The following is a 24,954-nucleotide window of genomic DNA, read 5'->3' as shown; positions in this document are numbered from 1 at the left end:
CTCACCAATTCTTGTCATACCAGTTTTATTATGTGAGTCAACATGTATTTCTTCTCCATATGAAATGACTGTATGAAAGAATAGTTAGATTAGATTAGTTGAGATTAAACTGTATTATCACTGCACACAGTACAGGCACTTAGACAAATGTTGAGTTGTAATATATATAATACATATAATGGACAAAAAGGGGGGATATGAATTCTGGATATTATCATCAGTATAAACAGTATTAACAGTAAGAACAGTGATAATCTGGGGTGGTGTGGCTCAGTGGTGAGCAGGGTCGTTCTTCAATCAGACGATCAGCGGTTTGATCCTCGGCTCTATGAATTTAGATTTGTGTCTTCATTACACAAACAAAGAAAGCAAAAGTTTTGCTTATGAAACTATAATTTGTTGCTCTCAAATCAAAAATCTTTGCTCTCAAAATATAAAACTACGCTCTCAAAAAAAACAACCTCGTAGTGGGCGGGTCATACGCTGCTGAATGAGCGAGGCGTTTCTATTGGTGGATTCGGCTTGGCCCTTGGCTCGCTACGCTAACGGGAAGTTACGTGAGGAGGACATGGAGGTAAGTTGACATCATATTGCTCTGTTTTGTCAAAAGTATTTTAAATGTAGCAGCACTTAACTTTGTTTTCATGTTGTTAGTGCAGTGGAGTCTCTTTTTTTTAAAAGAACGACATTGAGGGCTGCTGTGTTGACATGCAGCCCCACTTTCTGCGTGCATGTTACGTTAGCCCACGTTACATGCACGCTGATGCATGACTATGTTAGCTAAGGTTAGCTACGCATGTATGACACTATTTAAAATAAACCCTATGAATTGCCACCCCTTAAGCACAGAGGGAAACCTGTCCCCTAATCAGCTTTGGAACGCTACAATTACCTGTGCCAGAGCCAGACCTGCAGGAGGTAGTGTGTACTATACATTTAGCACAAGAAAAAAGAAATGCAATTTGTAGTATGGTATTCAATAATTTGCTGTATCACTCTAATGTAAATGAATAAATATTAACATTAGGTCGTCTACAGTATGTGAAAAACCGAGGCAATGGCTATAATTTTAATTAATGTATGTGTTTGGTCCATCTCAGATCCTGCAAGCAGAACACTGGCGGTGGTGATCCAGAGCATGGGGTCATTGTAGCAGAGGTGCCATGGCCCTTGTCAGCTGAAGGTCTGTCTTGCTGCAGCACAGCAAGTAAACCCCACCGTTGATTCCTCTTCTTGTGGACGGGACATCTATATGCATGTCCTTCAACTGACCTCATTTATTGGATGAAGTTTCTCATTGACATACTTGATGCACATCTCATGTGCTGATTCTAAAACAAGTATGCACTTTTAACTAATCACAAATAAAGCACGGTAAATAAACGTTTGTGTGTTTATTTAGTTCTTACATTATAAGAAGGTGGAATAAATAGCTGCAGTATAAAATGATTCTCTAGATTGATGCAGATATTGAAACAGGTCCAGATGTCATTTCTTCAACAAACACCAAATCTTCATCCTGAATATGAAATAGTGCAGGCACGTTTATAAATCTAGTTGTATTAAGTATGTATTAATTAACAACTTTTATCAAGGACTAAAGTTCTACTGCTATTTAGTCTTGTGGGTCAATCAGATGGTTAGATATCATTAAAATCCTCTTTCCCAAGCCTGCTTGCATTAACATCAAATCATCGGCTGAGGATGGAATCATTTTGACTTTTGATGCCATTAAAAAAAGGTTGGGTCAAAAGACTTCCACATTTTCAAAACCTTTGCAGGCATGTGACCTCTGGTTAGCAGTTGTTTCTTGCCCTTAATGTTCCAGGGAAGGACTTGTATGATTTTAGAAGAATACAATTACTTTTTTAATTAAAAATGTATTTGCATGTTCTTATTGACGCGCTTGCAGTCTCGTATCAACATGTACTTTGAACTGTTGGTTCCTCCCCTGAGGTTTTCACCAACAGACAGCAGGCTCACACATGCATACACACCCATCTGTCATACCACATGCAAATGATACAAACTGATCCTAAAACAGTCCAACCACCTTCAACTACGACTATATGCTATGACCTTAGTTGTGAGTCCAGTTTGTTATATGGTGGTCGACTCTCTTATAGTTTCTTATAAAGAAATATATAACTGGATTTGGTTTTGCCGACTCAGCAGGAAAACTCTGTCAGAGGAGAAGATTGAAAACAGGAGAACATGACATCATCCTCCCTCACAGAGATCATGTATGTGTGTGTGAGAGAGAGATTATGGATACTTACTCATACAGCATTAAGTTGTCTAAGTTCAACAATAGATCCTGTCAAACATGTTCAGGTGTGTGTCATGTGTCCTGTAGCTGTGGCCAAGGCTGATTGTTGGTGTGGACACAGTGAGTTGGTAAAATGTACCAGCTCTTAATGCTTCGTGAAAATAACACACTTGAAGTCATATTCACACATTCAGAGATGTCACTGTACCACAGAGGCAGCTACTCACATAAGTCAAGATTTTAACTGACTTATTACTTTTGGAAGATCTGATTGTAAATAATCACGCCTCATTGCAATTGTCTTTTTTTCTGTGAGATAACACCTGGAAGTCCCTGGTCTATTTTAACGTGACTGATCATTTTTAGCGATCAGGTGTCCGGCACGTGTTTAAAAGCAACTGAGTGAGATGCCATGATTAAGAGGGGGAAAAAACGGAGAGGCAATAGAGGTCGGTAGCTAATTACAATTCAGACGGAGTGCCTGTGGGGTAGAAGGAGAGAGCCGTCTCGCTGCTATTCAAATAATCTGAGGCTAGCGAGTGTGAGAGTGCACAGGGCTTTGATGTTTCTCTCTACACATTTTAGGGAATCAAAACATACGCTCCGAGGTGAAGGAGTCTTCTTCACCAATCCATTTGTTAAACTGAGGCATAAGCGGAGAGCTGTGGCAGCCTGAAATATTTTGATTGTGACCTCCAACATCGGGACAGACATGACTGGATGACTGTGAGAAAGTGGGTTAACGAGGCCCTCCTCACCTCAGCGGAGCCATGCTTTGCCTTTTAAGTAGATCTCTTTGATTGTTTATTCAAGTGTCAACCGTGAGCAGGCAGGAACAGTTTGTCGCCTTAAGTTTCTGCAAAAGAATATGTTTTATTTGTAAAGCACTTTTCATATGTAAGTTATAGCACAGAAAAAACAGATATTATAAAGGCTCTGATATTCCACTTGCCACATTTAGACCAAGCGCAGCAGTTCACAAGGTGCTTTTTATGTTCTGCAACTGTCGCATGACATCATGGTTGAATTAGCAAGCTGGCTAGAGAGCCAGCCCTTGAAACATTGAACAACTCAATACTTCAACCACACACTGATGTCACCGCTTAGGAAAGCACGTTGCTAATGCCGGATAAGTCATTAACACAAATTCACCAGATGTTGTGCTTAATATCTAGTCCACAGAAAAGAGCGAACGACTTCTACTGTGATGGTAAGACTACACTGGTTACGGAAAGTGTAGCATTACTATCCAAGTCATGTCCTGCTGCTGGAGCATGGATCTGATGATGCAACCATAAAAAACAGATGAATTTCAAATCATCCAGATGGAAGAGTGATTTAATGCCACGACAGCCCCTCCCCCATTCCCATCACCAACTGGATCCCCCCCCTCTCTTCCCCCCCCACCCCGCTCTCTCTCTGTGCATCTCGCTGCAGATAAACTGCCTGTTCACATGAGCTAAAAATAAATCATGTGACTGAGCTAGGCCAACTGTACCGTTCATGCATTACTTATGGAAGTGGTTGCTTTACTTCCTTTATAGTTAAACAAAAAAAAGAGGTCCCAGAGTAGATATTCTGTTAGAGTGGCTTTTCAGGCAATATCTCCCTAACATGAGCACTCTCATTTTGTGTCAGTTTGTCAGCAGTGAGTTGTTTTAACTGAGTAGAGGCTTCAGCTTCAGTAGTGCAGTTTGCTGAAATATTGCTGGGTTGTCTCGTGTGCTGAATATCTGTGACCGATGTAAATATGTTATAATTAATGCTGAGATAATCAATAAGTTTAAATGTAGAGCTGGATCTGTAATTTGTGGAGATGCATCAACATTTTACAATCATATGTTGTTTTTTATATTTGTGTTTACCAAAAGTAAAGATTCCAAGCAAATTGGATTAAAAACTAACAAAATGTGTTTTTTGTTTGATGAATATATGATTTTATTTATGATTGTATTTTTGAATTTCATGTTGTATATTCACCTTCTCTTGATGAACTGAATATACAGGATCGATCTGGTTTATTGCAACGTGGGTCTGATTTTTTGTAATTTTGCACATCAATCCTATTAGCAACATGAAATGTAACCCATCATCAACTTAATTGCTGTGATACGGGAACACAACATTACAGTTTACATCACAGTTTACAGACCAAAGTAGTGCTTCAATGCCATGGATTGTACAATGAGATATGCACTATTACAGGCATAGTGTGCATGTTCAGATTGTCTTTTTTCTCAAAATGTAGATTATCTGGCTAAACTGTTAAGATTGGATGTCCATTCTTGACCTTGGAAACAGCAGGCAAAACAACAATCTCATCACAAGGTTCATAGCTGCTCTGTAGCTTTCAACTGGAGTTTGTCCAGTTGTTGTGTAATTGTACATATTTCAAAATTGTCTTTATTTTCTAAGCACTTCAAAGACTTCTTGTCAATATTGGTTTGAACATTTAAATTGAGAGTTCATTCTTGTTTAATCTGATAAATTGTCTGATTGTGTTTGTCTGACGGCTCGTGTTTTCTGGTCAAAACTACAAATATAACACCAAAGTTGTAAGAACGCAGAATTATTCTTTATATTGTGATATATTCTTATCAATATCACAAGAAATTCTCATCTAATTTCTAATGTCCAAAGAATCTCCAATAATGGCTTTCAACCTTTCACAGCAGCCTAATTTTCAGAGATTCAGTTTTATACAGACTTATTTAGTTTTCTGATCCTTCTTATTCATTCTGTAAGTCACTGCTAGGTGATTTCATAATAACATACTGAATGAATCATTGCTGCCACACACAGTTATTATAAAAGTGAGTGCAGGCTCTCCAGATGGATTTTTAGTACACTGTAAAAAAAAAAACCGTAAAATGAAGGTAAAATTACTGGCAGCAGCGGCTGCCAAACAAAAACCCTAAAATGAAGGTAAAATATCTTAATTCAAATAAAGGGCGAAAAACAGAATTTTACGGAAATTTTCATTAAAAGGTTTTGCAGTGAAATACTGTTATTTTACAGATTTTTCCTGTATTATTACAATCAAACACCTTCAATAAAGGGATATCACAAACAATTCTGCAGAGAAAACTTGTTATTTTACAGATTCTTCCTGTATTATTACGATGAAACACCTTCAATAAAGGGATATCACTCATAGTTCTGCAGTAAAATACTGTTATTATACAGATTTTTCCTGTATTATTACAATCAAACACCTTCAATAAAGGGATATCACTCATAGTTCTGCAGTGAAATACTGTTATTATACAGATTTTTCCTGTATTATTACAATCAAACACCTTTAATAAAGGGATATCACTAACCGTAAAATGAAGGTAAAATGACTGGCAGCAGCGGCTGCCAAACAAAAAACGTAAAATTAAGGTAAAATATCTTAATTCAAATAAAGGGTGAAAACCATAAATCTATGGAAATTTTCATTAAAGGTTTTGCAGTGAAATACTGTTATTTTACAGATTTTTCCTGAATTATTACGATCAAACACCTTCAATAAAGTGATATCCCTAAAGGTTCTGCAGTAAAAGACTGTTATATTATCATGAAATATAAGCTTTTCAGATTACTGTGAAAAATACAAAATAAATTGATACATCTACAAGACTTTTAACATTTCAATTAAACGAGGGGTTGGAAACTTAATTACAAATAAAGTACACACCATTATTGATTTTAAAACAATTGTATTTAATGTATTTAGATATTTATTTACAAAATCAACCAATTATTCACAAACAGTTCTTCAGAGCCCCCCAAGAGGAATTGAAGAACTAAAAATGGCATTTCTCCATGTGTCTCTCTTGACTGTTAGTTACTATCATGATGAGGTCTTTTCAGAATCCCAACTATGCAGTGTATTAATAAGTAAAATCAAAACATACCGCAAAAGGTCTATGAATCTTTACCATAAGTGACAGTGCAGATAAAGAACAATCTTCCAAATCGTCAGTAATCAGCCTGATCCTTGGTGCATCTGGGGGGAAAAAGAGAAAAAGGACACACTAAGATTCACTGAAAAGTCCTTAGAAAGTAGGCTTGGAATTTTTTAACATTCCTTTAAACAAGCTTAAACAAACTATATTCAAAAATCTATACCGACATTTGCCATTATGAAACATTTTGTCAATATGAACACCGAGTCAGCTTTGAGAATGCTAGTTATTAAATGTTTACCAATTAGACAAAACACAAGCAAATTAAGAAATAAACTTCATCAATTTGACAACACATGTCCAGTATTTAGAAAACATGCTGCAAATACAGAAAACGGAAGTGTTTCCAAAGGACACTATTGTTGAACACGTTTGTTGCTGCTTGAAGTTTGGTCCGTGTATCACCCGTTGATGTTTACGTTGTGGACAGACTTTTGCTGCTGCTTTACTCTGAACGGAAAGTGACCGCTGCACACAACTCACAGGACCTTGCAGAGCGAAAAAGCGGAATTCTATCTCACATAACCTCAGCCTCGAAATTAAAAAAAGTTACGTTAACTGTAGCTTGCATAATAACCATATAAGCAATACCGTTATCAGTGGTGGTGATATGTACATTTCACAAGGTTGAAGTTGTCTACATGGGTATTATTTAAGGAAGGTCTCCTGGGAATGCTTGGCCTACTGTAACATATACCTCTGTATATTTGTTTGTCTAATAATGCCTATCTGATTATTATGCAGGCTACAGGCCGTCTGTCCACTGTTGAACCGGATAGTAAAGTTTAAAATCTGTCAAATCTCCTTAGAAATAATAATGACTGATATAATTCTGCTTTACCGCTCTGCAAGGTGCATGCAGTGCACTTTCCGAGTAGAACAGTAGCATGATGTAAGTCCACAACGTAAACATAAACGGACGATACACATAACCGACTTCAATAACTTCATGAGTCACAAACCGTAGCAACAAGCCTGTCCAAGCCGTGTTCATCACGATTTTCTGTATTTGCAGCGCTTTTCTGTACTGTGTTGTCTGTGCAGCGTGTTTTCTAAATGCCATCGTACAACTCAAAGGAAGGAAGGCAAAAGGAAGTTCCTCAGTTTTTCTATGCCAGTGGGGGAAATATAATTCATTAAGTACTTAAGAAATCATACTAAATAATACATATATGAATCACAAGGTATGTAATGTTTAGAAATAGTGGTTCAAATTGACTAATATCTTATATACTGCAGTTGATACTTACTAGTGATGGACTTTGGGTGTTGTTGGGTGCCTGTTCTCCGTAAACGTTGTTCCAATGCTTGATCTGAAAAATGTAAGCAAGTTTCTTATCGTTAGCAGTTATCAGTGTTGGAAAGGGAAATGTAAAAATTACTCAGAAAGAAACTGCCGCTACACATATAGTGCATTCAGAAAGTATTCAGACCTTCACTTTTTTTCACATTTTGATATGTTGTAACCTTATGCTAAAATCATTTAAATATTTTTTCCCTCATCAATCTACACTCAATACCCCATAATAAAAAAGAGAACAGAATTTTAGAAATGTTTGCAAATTTATTAAAAAAGGAAAAACTGAAATATCCCATTGACATACGTATTCAGACCCTTTACTCAGTTAATGCACCTTTGGCACGGCTACAGCCTCAAGTCTCTTTGGTATAACGCACCTGGATTTGGGGATTTTCTGCCATTCTCTGCAGATCCTCTCAAGCTGTCAGGTTGGATGGGGAACGTCGGAGAACAGGCATTTTCAGATCACTAAAAACAGATTAAAAACCTATAAGGAACCATGGATGGTGAACTCAGTTTTAAGGATCATATCACCAGCATCACCAATGTTGCCTTTTTCCAACTTAAGAATCATAGGCTTTATTTCCCAGTCTGACTCAGAGTAACTTATGCATGCATTTGTTCAGAGCATGCTTCTTAAATGAACACAGTATTTGTACAGTATGTATGTGTGTTTTATGTGTATGTATGCATGGATGTTTCTGTTTAGAAGCACATTTTTGCTGTTTTAAGTTGTTTTTATGTAAGAACAAATCCAATCTCTGTATGTCTTGCCTCTGTTTGCCTACCTGTCCCTGGGTTTAATTCTGTGTCCCACCATCCGGTGGTATCTTGTCACTCCTGGTTCTTCAGCCTTCTCATGATCTCACAGGTGATGCACTGCTTAGGGTCACTCCTGGTTCTTCAGCCATCTCATGATCTCACAGGTGATGCACTGCTTAGGGTCACTCCTGGTTCTTCAGCCATCTCATGATCTCACAGGTGATGCACTGCTTAGGGTCACTCCTGGTTCTTCAGCCTTCTCATGATCTCACAGGTGATGCACTGCTTATGGTCCTTTGCTGTGTGAAGTACAGTGAAACAGTGAAGAATACTGTAAGTTATATCTCAAAGCTGTTCCCTTGGAATATAAGAAATGCTTCTCATTAATTAATAACTTATATACTGTTAAGAAATCAGTAACGGCACACTATACATTTAATATATTATACTTAACTCTCAAAAACCCCAGGGGACATGTTGCGGAGCACGGAGCGTGCCCCCCCCAGTGACGTGTCATGGGGATATGTTACGGAGCACGCATCTCTCCCCTCACCCCCCCAGTGACGTGTCATGGGGACATGTTACGGAGCACGCATCTCTCCCCTCACCCCCCCAGTGACGTGTTGTGTGGGCATGTGAGCACGCATCTCTCCCCTCACCCCCCCAGTGACGTGTTGTGTGGGCATGTGAGCACGCATCTCTCCCCTCACCCCCCCAGTGACGTGTCGTGTGGGCATGTTACGGAGCACGCATCTCTCCCCTCACCCCCCCAGTGACGTGTCGTGGGGACATGTTACGGAGCACGCATCTCTCCCCTCACCCCCCCCCAGTGACGTGTCGTGGGGATATGTTACGGAGCACGCATCTCTCCCCTCACCCCCCCAGTGACGTGTCGTGGGGATATGTTACGGAGCACGCATCTCTCCCCTCACCCCCAGTGACGTGTCGTGTGGGCATGTTACGGAGCACGCATCTCTCCCCTCACCCCCCCAGTGACGTGTCGTGGGGACATGTTACGGAGCACGCATCTCTCCCCTCACCCCCCCAGTGACGTGTCGTGGGGATATGTTACGGAGCACGGCTCTCAGCCCTCACCCCCCCCCCAGTGACGTGTCGTGGGGATATGTTACGGAGCACGCATCTCTCCCCTCACCCCCCCAGTGACGTGTCGTGGGGATATGTTACGGAGCACGCATCTCTCCCCTCACCCCCAGTGACGTGTCGTGTGGGCATGTTACGGAGCACGCATCTCTCCCCTCACCCCCAGTGACGTGTCGTGTGGGCATGTTACGGAGCACGCATCTCTCCCCCTCCCCTCCCCTCTAAACCACATTCAAGTATGTTTTTCTGTCCTGGAGACAGAATCATGCTAACAAGCTAACGTTACCTGTAGCTAGTTTACTTAACTAGCTAACCTAACTCTTTGTCACAGTCATTTTATCCGCCTATAGCACCACTATGAACTGTATTAAAACACTCGAATTAACAGATTTAAATGTAATAACGTTACTTTTTAAACATTTGAAATTAATTATCTCCATTTTTTTATATATTTGTCTAAAATGAAATAGTTTTAGACTGGGTTAGTTACATACATTAAGGACATGAACACAAAACATAACATTACGTTAGAAAATAACAGGGAAAATGTTTTCTTACCTGATCTTCAATATTTTTGCAAGATATAAATTCACTTAACTTTACTGAAGTGACCAGATCCCGTTGGATCCTTCCTCTGTGTTCATGTTCCAGTCTTCTGTTCTCCGTTGACATCCCACAAGTCAAATTCACAGGCGTATGTAAAATACTCAGGTAATAATGCAGATAATACTCCAGGTAATAATACAGGTAATACTGCATGTCACGTTAACAGCAGAGACAAGCAGACCAAACAGTACCCCGGTCCCAGCAGCAGTAGCAGTTTCCCTCCAACAGAAATAATTTCAAATTTGAGGCGCGCGCAGTTGTCATTGGCCAGTTTTCTGAATGACAGTCAGATTATCCAATCATGTTCAAAGCAAAGTCGTGAGACAGCCAATAGCAATTGTTTAAGCGAGGTTACATAGTAACTATTGGAAAATATGACTTGTTTTAAAAGAAACAAAAGAAATGTGTGTATTTAGTTCTATTTGTAGGCTGTTATATTTAATTAATTGGTCATTGCAGTGTATGAATAAAAATTTAATAATATATGGTAAAGTTATACCTATAGGCTCACACAAACACACACATGGTATGGAATATACCATATATACAGTATGTATATATATATATATTTCCACACTTAGTAGATTTTTAAGGCCGGCTGGGAGAGGCAACGGTTGGTCATTCAATTCCTATGTAGGTCTACTAGTTTACAGTCTACATAACTCCAACACATTGATCCATATGCAGTGTTTCCTATACATTTAGCCTACTCAGCAGTGGTAGATTATAATTATTATTACTACTGTTAGCCTCAACGCAAGCACACACAAGTAGAGGCCCAGTATTTAAAAGTGGTTATTTAAACAAAATGAAGCACCCAAATATTCCAAACAAGTTTTAGTGCCATTACCTGCACAATAACCAAATTGAGGACTGACAGCAAATGGAGATGGAACAATCAACAAAAATCACTGCATATATTGCATTCTGTATGTAGGCCTATATGAAAAGCTAATGGCTGGATTGACATCATGGTGATGTTACAGTTACATTCATATGGCCCATAGTATGACCCTCTTGCATTTTAACAAATCCCTAACCTTTCCTTTTGAACCACCAAAATGCCAACTGTGCACACATAACAATGTAATTTTTCCCTAATTTTCACTGTTATGCAGTGTTACGCAGCATGTTAGTTTGGGCCTCTGCCCACAGCAACACTCATTTGCCAACATTGCCATTATTCCATACAAGTTGCAACATTTGTTTTCAGACTTTTAACTGCATGTAGTGAGTCACCATTGCAAAGCCATTTCCCCCTCTTCTTGTCTTTATTGTTCTGCATAGCTCAAAGCCAGCCAGGTCCAAGGTGTTGGCTGCAGTGGTTAGGCCATTAGCCATCTTTGATATGGGACAATGTACATTTAAATTGTTGAACATCTCACTGTAGACAGTGACTGTCTTTAATGTATTTTAATTGTTGATGGAAGCAAAGTCAATTCAACAGCAATTGTGCAGTTTGATAGGGCACTAAGTCAGCGTCATCTCCGGGCTAAATTGGCTGAATATATCCTAGGTATCTCTGCCAATTTGCGTCGAAGCGGCATCCGCGAACCAAGGTCCATCAGTGGGCTAAACAGGCTGACTTCAGCCCGCAAACGGAGCTACATTCACCGCTTCTGGAGCTCTGCGTCCAGGCTGAATTAAAGCCGGCCAATAACGCTGTTTCTCGGATAAAGTGTTACCACTACTGCCCTCAATTCCCCATGGCTAGATGCACAGTCTTTGGCCGGATTATGCATGCCCAAGACGGCATGCACTTTTGCAGCACTGGGCCTCCATCACAAGGGCAAAGGTCACCCTCTTTAGCCGGCCTAAGGACGTCCAAGGTGGGCTGCCACTACGGCAGAATTTATTTTGGTACTTTCGGAAGTGGAGAATAAGGTAAGAAATAATGGTAGGTCTAACTACAGTGCTTATAAGACTAGAAATGTTTATTGAAGGTGGCTTCATAAAGCTTGTTAGCTAAGTACTGCTTAAGTGACCATGTGCACCAAGTGTTGTCTTAAATTATGGTTTATCAATGACTTTTTTAACGTATTAGGCATTTCTTGTTGTGTAGAATTGTTTGCTGTATTTCAAGTTCATACAGATGACAACAACAGCATGTGCTTTATTTTTCCCACTGGCTACAGTTAACACGTTAGCTAAATACCACTTATGTGTCCCTTAAGTGACCATGTGCACCAAGTGTTAGTAGTTTAAAGTAATGTTAAACCTCTTAGATTATCGTTTATCAATGATTTTTTAAATGTAATAATTATGCATTTCTCATTGTGCCAAGGTTTTTGCTGCATTTCAAGTTTATACAGATGTCTACAACTGCATGGGCTCTATTTTTTCCCCACTGGCTACAGGTGACGATATTAAACCACGGGCTACTCTTCATAACAGGCTTGCCTTTGACGACCAAGACAGTTGGTCCACCACAGCCATTGATATTTCACATCTTACATACAACCTTAGCTTGAGGCTTTAATGCATTATAATCTGCTTAAAGCACTGTAAAATTATAGTTATAAGCACTCAACAATATTAATGATGCTTTAGAATAATCATAACACATTAGAAAGTATTTTATAATGACTTATAAGGTCAAGTATCATAATACTTTAATATATAATATATTGCTGGTCACTCACTGACATTCTTTTGCAACAATCATAGTGTATTATAATTCTCCTAGTTTTAATATATTATCATTTTATAATACATTATAATCACTATTATAATGCAATGTCACTAAAAGTAGTCCTTGGGTGCTTTAAGTAAAGTAATGAAATTCCTGGGGTTTAGGCAGATATAATACATTACAAGCTGTCACTATAAGTGGTCATTGTCTGCTTTAATTTAAGTGGAAAAAATCACATTAAATCTGTGCAAGAACAACACACAAAATGTTGTAAAATTAATTTTCTTGTTTAACGTGTCTAACAGAAATCGAGTTCTCCAATACAAAAATCAGTCTTACCTCTAAAGTTATACAAATAAGCTATCACTACTGTCCCTGTCATCTGCTGACAAAATCGAATCCACTGGTTAAAAATAAAGTCTGATTGTATAGAAGTCTATGAGAAAATGACCCTACTTCTCACTTGATTTATTAATCATTTAAGTAATCATTTTCCTAATTATTTTATGGTCTCAGTTGCTATAGTTTCAAGTCTTCAATGCGACCCAACATTCATTTGTAAATGATGTTCCCATTTAGAATAAAATAGAAGATAAAGCAGGTTATGCTTTAGGGCAGGGCTACCTTACAATGTGGCATTTGGCAGATGCTTTTATCTAAAGCGAGGTACATATGAGATCTTAATGCAACACAAGCAATGTATAGTCAGGTGAGAATCAACAAGATTAAGTGCCATGAAGCACATAGTTTTATTTTAATTTTTTTCGGATTACTCAACTTTAATCAACTCATGTACTTATTCTTTTTCTTACAGATATCTGATGTTTGAAAACGTTTTGGGAAGAGCGTCTCCCTGGACCCCTCCAGCCAAGAGTGTTAACAGTATTCAGATTTTATATGAAGGCTATTTTGTAATGTGCCTTTTCATACTTCAACTAAAAATAAAGGGTGTTTGACGCTTCACTGTCTTTTGTGTTATTCTTCGTTATGCCTTGCCACTAAATCCCATATAGCAAAAGTTTCCGCTGCACTGCTCTTTTGAGGTTCAAACTTTCAAGCATGTTATACCATTTAGCTGACGCTTTTATCCAAATCGACTTACAATCATTCTTGCTTCTACTTTGTACTCTTTAAAAAAAGACTGCATTATGTTTGATTTAATGAAAAACGTTAGCTAATTTAAGATCCAGAATTACAGAGTTTTAATGTAAAAGTACACATTAATATAACACTACACTTATTTACCTTAAAATAACAAAGAAAATCGTTAAATTGTTAGTATGGACATAAACCGTTAAATAATGAGCTAGATATTTAATTACATGTAATTATTGTTATTTTACATGAATTTGTATGTCATTTAAGAAAACAGTAAAAATACAGTATAAATAATACAGTACTTTTTCTGTAAAAAAATGAGAAAAAAATGTTATTTGTTATTATTAGGATAATACTTAAATTAACAGTTGGGTTGTTAATTTACGGATAATTTCTTTAATTTTACATAGTTTTACACATAATTTTTAAAAACAGAGACACTAGTGTAAAAAAAGAGAGTTATTTTCCGTTAAATTAGGATTTTTTTTTACAGTGTATGTGTCTGAAAATCTGCCTGCTTTGCCCACAAAGGAATTTGGCATCAGTCAGTACATCGCTTCAGGGCCAGCGGGGAAGCTCAGTCGGCCTGTGTTGTGTCTGGTGAGGTGGAGGGAGATGCAGCTGGGCTGTGTGCAGGGGGCACAGGAGTGGTGTTTGATTCTTTTACCACTTATGACTGGAGATACCTTTTCTTCTGTCCTTCGGATGCACCGTGACTGCAGTTTTTTCTCTGTGTGTCTCCCACATTTCTTACCCTCAGCTTTCAAGCCTTTCTGTTTTCTCTCCACAGCTCTGAATCATCCCATCCCTTGCCCACGCTTCTGTACGTTTCCAAATTTAGCTGTTATGTTTTTCTCTTCGTGTCATACTTGAGACTGGAAGAGAGCCACAGCTTTGACGGCCCTCAGCTATCTCTGGAGATTACTGCAACAACTGTGTGCATCCATCTATGTTTCCATCTTTTCTTTTACAAAGTTGTCTTTTTTATTTGACCTGTTTATTTCCTCTCTATCACCATTGTTGTGTTTGAACATGGAATAATAGATCGCATTCAGAGAACGTAACTCAGTACAGGAGTGTTATCAATAAACCTTAGAATAAGCCGTTTTTTATTCTTAAAATGATGCATTTTATCAAGCATATACTGTTATGTAATGCAGAATGTAAAAAGACTGCCACTGAATGTGAGTGCTTCTGACAATACACGTGAACTGATGTTGATTCCAATCATAAAGGTTTGCCTTTGCCTCAGACTATAAGCCACTCATCTTCTCTGCAATCCTTTACAGGTGATATTACACAGAAGGGATATGAGAAGAAAAAGATCAAACTCCTGGCTCCCTACATCATCCATACTCCAGGTAAAAACCCATCACCTCTTATTTGTTCCCGGATTATCATAACCGTGTTATACACCAAAGAAATAGCACTTAATCCTGATCTCATTTCTCTTTCTTATCTAGTATGAGTCTGATTTTAGTTGATCTACAATGTCCTATTGCTATGACACACAAGCTCTGCTCTGCTTACTGTCAGTTAAATTCTCATATCTAATTGTTTTATTTTTGACGGAAAATATTGCATTGCAGTATAATTTAGGGCAATGTAATTTAGATGTAGATTGCTTACAATGTTCTGTAAATGGCTGTTTCTCTACTATTAATGGCATTGAAGTACATTTAGACCTGATCATGCTCACTGCTGCCTCCTAGTGGTGCCATCTCTCTGCGCATCCCTACTGACAGTGCAGCACAAATGATAATAAATTGCTAGCTGTATCCAGAATGTGTCTATCTGCTGGAGGCTCCTTCTCTATTTGAAGAAACAAATGGTTGGTTAATCAGGTATAGTAATAATACAATGTACATAAGAACAGGAGAGGTAGAAAGAAAAATACAAAATCTGCAGCACATTCAAACTTAAATTCCATTCTCCGATCTGCTTATCCTATTTAGGGTAGCTGGAGCCGATCTATCTCAGGGCACATATAACGACAACCATTCACATTTACACCTTCGGGCAATTTAGAGTCAAATTAACCTGAGCTACATGTCTTTGGACTGTGGGAGGAAGCCGGAGAACCCGGAGGGAACCCACAATGCCAGGGGCAGAACATGCAAACTCCACACAGAAGGTGTGCGCAGACCGGGCAAGAGGGCCCCGGGATCCGAACCCGGGCCCTCTTGCTGTGAGGCTACAGTGCTAGCCACTACACCACCGTGCAGCCCCAACTTAAATTCCATAATAATTCAAATCAAAGCATTATCTATTCCCATACACCATATCAAATATCCTGTGAAAGTTAAGTACATTATTGGTGTCTAGAAAATTGCAGAAAGTATGCCACATTGTTTATAACTCCCTTTTTTTAGCGACTTGGGAATTCTTAATTTTTTATCCCACAAAGGCAGTGACTGAGTTAACACTAACTCAGATAATATGTGGTAATATGACAATTAATGAATGCATGTCTATTGTGTTTATTTGACAGTTGAGCCACCCCGTCAGAATGACAGGCAGCCTCCCGCTCCCAGCTCCTCCTCCAGCCACGGTCCTCCCCCCTCCAGCTCGTCCCGTTATCGAGAGCGTCGCTCCCGCAAGACACATCGGAGTGGAGGAACCAGGGACGACCGCTACAGATCAGGTCAGAACTCCAGCATCGAGAAACTAAGTTCAGCTTCACTTTTTCCCCAAATGCAAAACACCTGTGATGCACTGAGGACATATACAGCAATTTCCTCTCATAACTTTACAGCGTTCACATTAGCCCACAAAAGCTTTACCAGTTGAGCCGGCTTTAAGCTCAGACACTGGGCTGTTTCAAAGGGACCAATTAAAAACATGTTAGAGAGAGAGAGAGAGAGAGAGACTGGCAGACTGCAGTTCAACCTTGCAGCTGGGAAGCCCCTCAGTGAGGACCCCCAGTCTGTGAAAGCTGTCTGTGATGTCACCGCCTCGCTATGTGAGAGGAGAACAGGGGGGATACTGATCTGGAGGGGAAAACCTGACGTCGCTGACAGGGGTAAAGGAAAACAGAGCAGTAGTGTAGGGGTTGAAAGAGCACAGAGCATTATGAAGAGGATATAGTGTCTGTTAATACTGTAAAAGCCTCCTCCCTTCGTTCCTTAATTCTCTCTTCTCTGAAACACCCTCACACTCCAGCATGCTACATACCAGGCAAACAAACAAACAAACAAACATTTGACCAGTGAACGAATATTTTATCAGAATATTTTATTATCTGATTGGAGGATTTAGAAGGAGTTTGGAGAAAAGGATTCAACACAGAGAGGATTAAAGCTTGAAAAATAGATGCAAAATTGAGATTGGTGCAATATACTGTATATAGACTGGGGGAATTAGTGCAGCATATAATAGAAACCCCTGTCAGCATTACAGCACCGCAAAATACATTCCCCAAATTAAGATTAAGATTAATCAACACCTATCAAAAACAGTTTTGACTATAGTGAACATCATTACCTTCATTAGGGTAGGTTTTTATAAACTAGCTATTTTTATTTAAAATTTTATTTCAAAATTATTTGCTGAAATGAAATTCCATAACGCTGTGCAGTAGCTCGTCAATAGAGAATGATTTTGGACACAGCTACAGTCAGCTGTCAGTTAAAACCACCCCTCATACTGTGAGTGCCTAGCTGGTTTAAACCAGTAAGCGACCAACACAAAAACACAGTTACACTTGCTAACCTCAGCCATGCTAACATGCTTACAGTGACACTACTGGCATACTGATGTTAATCAGGTGTAATGATTATCATGTTTTCAATCTGAGCTTCAGAAACATACTGTATTTATGGTAAAGCATTTTGGCATGCTAACATGTGCTAATTAGCACTAAACACAGAATACAGCTCTGGTTGATGGGAATGTCATTAGTGTTACACGCTATAAGCCGAGGAAATAGAACATTTGACCTGATGGTGGCGCTAGGGGGAAAGTCAGGAGATTACCAAAGTCCAAGATTCATCCTCTGGGAACTATAAACGTTTGTTCATGGCAAGGTTTATGATATATTTCAGTCAGACAGAAAGACAGAGAACAAAGCCATCCCCAGACTACACTGCTAGCATGTCAAAACAATGGAAAGTTTGAAAAGAGACCCAACATAAACACATACTAGTGAGACAATGACAAAACACTGCGACAAGAAGAAACCAAAATACTAAAATATGAAAGCAATCATCGTTTTACAGCCTCCTCCAGTTATTACTCCTCTTAAACAACAGTGTCAGCACTGCGTTCACCAAAATACAATATAACTGGTTTGTGGCTGCTGCCTCTACAGTTATACATTCATGTTTCATATGTGTAATAGTAAACCAAAGACGTACACATGAAAGATAATACCAGATTAAGGTCTTCAGCTGCTCATACATCACGAGTTCCGCTACCACACCGCTATCCTTCACACACCCCACCGTGCTTATCGCCACGGAGACAGCACTCATCCTCACAGACATTTGTAAGGAGTCAGCCTCTTCTGACGCCCCTGTGTGAGGGTGGACGATGGCACATTATGAAGAAGATTGAGTCCTGAGCAATCTGTTCAACAGTTATGTAATTATGGCCCTTCTGCTGCTGTGTGATGAGCTGCGCTTGGTGGTTTATATGTTGAATGGAAACTGTGTCTCCTGAGTAAATACATGAGTGATTTGTCAGTGAGTGGGCTTTTACTGCACACGTTTTGTTACGTAGCCTGAATGTGTGGCTGATCACATGGTCCTTTTTAATGTGCCAGTGGGTGTCATGAAGTGAGAGTATTAGTGTGTAGGCAAGTGTGTTGCTTAAAACACAGCTTGTCTCTCTCATGGTTTCCTCTTTCAGTGGAAAAACACAATCATCATCTTAGGATTTTCTCCTGATATTTTAATTAACTGTTTCTTCTTCAACAATATATCAATGAAACAAACTTTAAATGTTGCTCACAAAGATGTCTGGAAAAGAATGAGGCAGAGGTGACCACACTCACTTATCTTGTGACCATTTAAAAAAAATAATAGTATGTTTTCTGCTCAAGTTGTCCTAGTTTGAATGTGTCACTGAGAGAGAGAAGAGTAACTAGTTGTTTTCCTTCTCAGATTGTTTAATAATATAATATTAACTTTTCTTTTTATCACACCCTGATTTTTTTCTACTGTCCAAAATACTTATACAAATAGTTCACACCACTGCATTAATTATTACTTCACCTATGCTGACCACCTTTGCAAGCAGGACCTTGTCCCAAAAGGTTTGTAGGAATGCAGGTCCTTAGCCTTGAGGAACCAGGATCTAAACTTACTTCCCAGGCTGTGGTTTCTGTACTACCCCCTGCTCTGGAGGACTCACAATTCAAATTAAGTCATAACACTATTCAAGCAACAGTTAGGAAAAGTATGCATTTTTATGTGTTGTGGGCAAACTGGCTCTTGATGAGTGAGTTCATTGGCTGTTTTTATTATTTTCATTAACATTCATTTACATTGTTTCTTTGCTCTGAATCAGATCCAAAGCTGCCATTCCCAACCTAAAGTGTGTTTGGTTTTCAATCTGTGCAGATATCCATACTGAGGCAGTACAGGCTGCCCTGGCTAAACATAAGGAAGAGAAGATGGCACTGCCCATGCCTACCAAACGACGCTCCACGTATGTCCAGTCTCCCATCGAAACCCGCACACCACCGGGTAGGACAGGAAGGAGAGTCCAATTATTGACATTAAGCTGGGAAGATACAGTGCTGAATATTCCTACTCTCTCTTTTGCTCTCAGACTCTTCTTCAGGATCTGAAGATGAAACATCTGTGCGCAGGCAATCATCACTGGTCCCTCCTCCGCCTGTGGTCAATCCCAACCAGCAGAGCCCGGACTCTTGGATCAACCGCACCGTCCAGGGCTCCTCCACCTCCTCTTCGGCCTCCTCAACCTTGTCCCACGGAGAGGCCAAGCCGCAGCCTCACAGACAGCCTAAGTCTCAGCCTCAGCCTCAGTACAAGCCACAGTACCAGCCTCTGTATCAGCCTCACTACCAGCAGCAGCACCAGCCTCAGCCCTCAGCCCACACTGCAGCTGTGACGGACATGCTGGCTCACAGTCGCATTGGTGAGATGCTAAGTTATGACTAAGATGTTCATAGACACCATTTCTGTTATTAGTATCAGTTAATAAAGCATGTAGCAGATGAAAGAATTAGAGATCCAAAAAACAATATCTTAACATTTGAACTGAAATTAGGTTTTGCTTAGTATTATACCTGTATTTGCTAATATACAATGCCTGGTATTTTAATTAGAAAGCAAGCTGAAACTTTAGAATCGCTTCGTTCAGACTATTCTCCCTCGCTTCACCTGTAGCCCCATCAGAAAACAGTGCCCCGCCTCCAGATGTGACAGCTGTGGCCCCCCCATCCAGAGGACCACGGGTCGACCTGACGAACAACGCTGTGGTCCGAGGGATGAGCCGCGGACAAAGCCGCTCAAGCATGATGGAGACTGCGGACGGTAACGACTACACCACATATCATTTTAGATTTGTTTGTGTGTCTTTGCTGGAGTTTGTGTCTGATTCCACTCACATATCTCTCTTCGAAATAAGTGTTGACCTCCAACCATGACATATCATTAATCAGACTTTACTGCTGTCTTTTCTTCTTGATCTTTCTCTACCCTGTCACGTTTATTTGACTGCCTGATAGGAAGAGGTAATACGCAGAGTAAGGAAACACCTTAATGTACAATGTCTGTAGCCTTCTGTGTCTGCTGTTTTACCCTTACTCTCCCCACTTGTTTTTAATGAATCATCATCCACACACAGAATGAATCCTCACGTGTGATCCCAAACCGAAAAGACAACCTTTACTCCAGCTCTCACTGTTGTCCTTGTGTTGTTGCCACCTACGTATGCTGCTTTTCATTCCCACAAGATATGAAAAAAAGTGTGGTTATCATCAATTCAATCTTAACTAAAGAATACAGTCTTTTGTGTAATGGGATGAAGAGCAGCAGACAATGAGATGGTAAGAAGTTTAGACATGTGGTGTTGGTGTCACTGGATGTTCAAGCCATTGTGTGTGTGACCGTGTGTTTGTCCTGCCACTGCCCCTCTCCGCCTTCATCCACCTTGTAGGAGTTCCTGTGAACAGCAGAGTGTCCACTAAGATCCAGCAGCTGCTCAACACCCTGAAGAGGCCCAAGAGGCCCCCTCTCAGCGAGTTCTTCACCGACGACGCTGAGGAGATCGTAGAAGGTACGCATCTTCGACAACAATGTTCACAATTGGCCCCTTACATTTTCTACTTTAAGGGACTTTGAAGGTTGTTTATATATATATAAACTGTACTACATCCTATTACAGTCTGAATGACTTGTGCAGACATCTTTATATTTAGAAAATAAATGTTGGGTCCAACTGACAAGTCAACATTTATTAAGTGTTTATAAATTGTGACAAATGGCTCTATTATGGTTAATAAATTGTTCACTAATGCTTTATAGATCAATATAGATCAACCCATTGATATGTTAAACTTTTGGGTTGAAGTACAAAGGATGTCCTATGAAACTTGACCTTATAAGTAATCATACAATGCATTGTAATGTGTTATGATTATTGTTTTAAGCATTATGAATATTTAAGAGTGATTATTTCTATATTTGTAGTGCTATAAGCACATTATAACACATTATAAGTATGTTTATAATGCATTATAGACAGAGGGATCATAGAGTTTGCAGACAATTGAAACAACAGAGAAGAAGACAGATTAGGGAAGACAGAGGAAAGAGAAAGCCAATCCATAGGCTGAATCAGTTTAGGCCAGCAATGATGTATGGACTGCATTTTACCCTGGTGGCATCTTTGATCAACCTCATTAATCTGCCACATACATGTTCTGTTGTCTCTCTCAAAGTGCCCGAGCCAGACCCCAACACACCCAAGCCGGAGGGCCGTCAGATCATCCCGGTGAAAGGGGAGCCTTTGGGTGTGGTCAGCAACTGGCCCCCAGCCCTGCAGGCAGCGTTGGCCCGTTGGGGGTCCACTCAAGGGAAGAGCCCCGCCCTCACCGCTCTTGACATCACGGGCAAGACACTCTACACACTGACTTATGGTGAGAAACAAGACTTGATCTGCCAATGATGGGTGGAGAGTTATTTCTGATAAGTTCCTGTTAAAAGCTAATTCTGACAATAAAGAGATGTATGTACTCTGTGACATGAGATTTATTTTGGCAGTGGTAAGATATATATAACCTCCCCTCCTAACTAACCTCCTATCTGCTCAACCTTCTGTCTGTTAGGGAAGCTGTGGAGTCGTAGCGTGAAACTGGCGTACACCCTCCTGAACAAGCTGGGCACCAAGAATGAGCAAATCCTCAAACCTGGAGACAAGGTGAGAGAGCTGACACACAATACAACAAACACATGAAGCACAAAGGTATATAATGTTTTGCAGCAACAAGCAGCTGAATGCAAAGTGTAATGTCTTGGTAGGTGGCGCTGGTGTATCCAAACAGTGACCCTGGTATGTTCTGGGTGGCCTTCTATGGCTGCCTCCTAGCTGAAGTTATACCTGTACCTATTGAAGTACCACTGTCTCGCAAAGTAAGAAATCCATCCAACATGTACATTTTGTGAGTACAGACACATTTCTTTCGGTTTAACTATGAATGTGTTTTTAGGATGCAGGTATCTGCCAGGTGGGGTTTCTGCTTGGTAGCTGTGGTGTTGGTCTGGCTCTGACCAGTGAGATCTGTCTGAAAGGTTTACCCAAAACGCCCACAGGGGAAATACTGCAGTTTAAAGGTCAGTTATTTAATTTATTTATCTTTCATTTCTTTTATTAAATGTTGCTGTAAGAAATGCAATGGCTAAAGCTCAGGTCACCTTCAGACTTTTGGCATACAATGTATTGTGTTTTAATGAAGAAGTGATGATGAATTTCAGCCATAAATGTTCTCAAATCCGATTGTATAACATTTTGAAATGAATATCTTTTTTTATATTCCGAGGTATAATGTAAGTCCCCTTGATTTTACTTGACTTCACTTATGCCTTTCTCTGATAGGGTGGCCTCGACTAAAGTGGGTGGTGACAGATTCAAAATACCTGACAAAGCCTTCCAAAGAGTGGCAGCCGCACATCCCCACTGCCAACACTGACCCTGCATATATAGAGGTAACAGAGATGCTGACTGGTGGGTCAGCCGATTGCATGTTGCAGTTATTGCTTTTAAGGAGACGATATTGTATAATGCAATGTCGATAAAGGTAAAGCGTGTTGCAGGTTTGCACAAGTATTAACATGTACTCTTGTGTTTTCTCTCTGTTTAGTACAAGGCCAGTAAAGACGGCACAGTGGTGGGTGTGGCTGTGTCTAAAGTAGCCATGTTGACCCACTGCCAAGCGCTAACCCAGGCCTGCAACTACTGTGAGGGTGAGTGAAGAATCGTCATCATCCATTATCTGAAGCTTTCCTCATCAACATATTTGTGATGAGCCTGAAGTCACTTGTGTCTTTCTTCACTTTAAGGGGAAACTTTGGTGAATGTCCTGGACTTTAAAAAGGATATGGGCCTGTGGCATGGAGTTCTCACGGTAAGGGTATGGGGATGCATTTGACTCTTTCTGTAATTTTACAATGACATTTAGAATCAGAATCAGAATCAGAAACTTTTAATAGCCAAGTAGGTTTACACCTACAAGGAACTTAGCGTGGTGGGTGGTGCAACATAGGACATAGGACATCAGACATAACAAACAACAACAAGCAACAACAGTAGACAACAAATAAACAAAATAACAAGTTGAATGTTATGTTGTTGTTATAATGAGAAAAACATATATTATAGTGTATAAGCTGCTTAATCAGGTTTGGTTTGTTTCCAGGCTGTGATGAACAGGATACACACTATCAGTGTTCCTTACGCAGTAATGAAGGCTTGTCCTCTCTCCTGGGTACAGAGGGTCCACATCCACAAAGGTAACACTGCTATCAGTTGAGTCGTGCCATATAAAAGTATAATATGATGAATGTTGAACATAACATTACATACCGCTATTCTTGTGCAGCTCGTATAGCTTTGGTGAAGTGCCGTGATCTACACTGGGCCATGATGGCTCACCGGGACCAGAGAGACACCAGTCTGGCGTCTTTACATATGCTGATTGTTGCTGATGGTGCTAACCCCTGTGAGTACTTTGTGACTCTCCAGCTTTGGGACCCTAGGTTTTTTCAAATTACACAAATTAAATGTAATGTGTTAAATTCCCTATCTCTCACTGTCAAGGGTCGGTGTCTTCCTGTGATGCCTTCCTGAACGTCTTTCAGTCCCACGGGCTGAAACCTGAGGCCGTCTGTCCCTGTGCCACCTCCCCTGAGGCTATGACAGTAGCTATACGCAGGTATGTTACTGACCCATATATATTTTTTATGTAGCATTATATTGGAAGAAAAAGACAAACATAAAAGAAGATAGAAACACCTTCTTTCTTCTAAGTCCCTAGTCCCACCTACCTCCCATTTCTTCGTTCTTTCAACCCTCCATTTCAATCTAATGCCCATGAAAGGACATTTTGATTAATGAAAAACAAAGGAAAAGCATGCCACACTGCTTTACTCAAGGTTGATTATCATTTTTACTGGTATAGCAGATTGGATGGATATGGACTGTTGTATGTGGTGTTGTACATGGGTGGGTGGGCAGATGGCTAACTGTAAGAACAGATGGGATGGATGGAAATGCTCATGATTGATCAAATTCTCCCCTGTGTAGACCAGGAGTACCAGGCACACCCCTCCCAGCCCGTGCCATTCTTTCAATGGGCGGCCTGAGTCACAGTGTCATAAGGGTCAACACGGAGGACAAGAACTCCGCCCTGACTGTACAAGATGTGGGGCACGTCATGCCTGGAGGTGAGGGTAGAAGGAAAGATGAATAAGTCAAAAGGAAATCATCAAAAACAAATGAAAGATGGGTGCTTGTGGAAAGAGACGCTAAAAAAACATTCTTGAGCTCCAGTATGTCAGAAGTTTAAGCCTCAAGACGCAAATATGAATGTCATGGAAAAGATTTATTTGAAATATGTTGGTTGTTTCTTGGGTATGAGTGGTGTGTTGCAGCCAACGTAATAACATCTTGGATCTTTCCACAATCACCTGAACACACCTTCAATAATATTATCTCAAGCAAAATTGAAATCTCTTGAGTTTGACTTTTATTCAATGCTGATATGGATGTA

At 39.9% G+C, this 24,954-nt stretch overlaps 1 protein-coding gene and 2 long non-coding RNA genes across 4 annotated transcripts in view; 2 read left to right on the top strand and 1 right to left on the bottom strand.

Annotated features, from left to right (window-relative positions):
- dip2bb (disco-interacting protein 2 homolog Bb) overlaps positions 1–24,954 on the top strand; it is a 44,633-nt gene that overhangs the window by 7,548 nt on the left and 12,131 nt on the right. For both annotated transcript variants that reach the window (XM_034532737.1, XM_034532736.1), the window contains exons 2-18: positions 15,008–15,079; positions 16,210–16,362; positions 19,280–19,405; positions 19,491–19,820; positions 20,072–20,218; positions 20,844–20,963; positions 21,628–21,825; positions 22,015–22,106; positions 22,208–22,318; positions 22,396–22,519; positions 22,782–22,891; positions 23,047–23,149; positions 23,246–23,310; positions 23,602–23,695; positions 23,785–23,904; positions 24,003–24,117; positions 24,489–24,628. In XM_034532737.1, the coding sequence (XP_034388628.1) occupies positions 15,008–15,079; positions 16,210–16,362; positions 19,280–19,405; positions 19,491–19,820; positions 20,072–20,218; positions 20,844–20,963; positions 21,628–21,825; positions 22,015–22,106; positions 22,208–22,318; positions 22,396–22,519; positions 22,782–22,891; positions 23,047–23,149; positions 23,246–23,310; positions 23,602–23,695; positions 23,785–23,904; positions 24,003–24,117; positions 24,489–24,628 (2,220 nt within the window). The remainder of the gene's footprint in view (positions 1–15,007; positions 15,080–16,209; positions 16,363–19,279; positions 19,406–19,490; positions 19,821–20,071; positions 20,219–20,843; positions 20,964–21,627; positions 21,826–22,014; positions 22,107–22,207; positions 22,319–22,395; positions 22,520–22,781; positions 22,892–23,046; positions 23,150–23,245; positions 23,311–23,601; positions 23,696–23,784; positions 23,905–24,002; positions 24,118–24,488; positions 24,629–24,954) is intronic.
- Positions 528–1,383, top strand: LOC117730771. The gene is made up of 3 exons (XR_004609489.1): positions 528–574; positions 845–918; positions 1,101–1,383. It is a non-coding gene; the product is annotated as an uncharacterized LOC117730771 (long non-coding RNA).
- Positions 5,954–10,225, bottom strand: LOC117730770. Its single transcript, XR_004609488.1, has 4 exons — positions 8,308–10,225; positions 7,897–7,987; positions 7,470–7,532; positions 5,954–6,260 (listed from the first exon to the last, which is right to left on the bottom strand). It is a non-coding gene; the product is annotated as an uncharacterized LOC117730770 (long non-coding RNA).

The sequence above is a fragment of the Cyclopterus lumpus genome, chromosome 5, assembly GCF_009769545.1.
Source record: "Cyclopterus lumpus isolate fCycLum1 chromosome 5, fCycLum1.pri, whole genome shotgun sequence".
Taxonomy (NCBI): domain Eukaryota; kingdom Metazoa; phylum Chordata; class Actinopteri; order Perciformes; family Cyclopteridae; genus Cyclopterus; species Cyclopterus lumpus.
The sequence above is the reverse complement of the archived record's forward strand: the minus strand, read 5'-3'. Positions and strand labels throughout refer to the sequence as shown.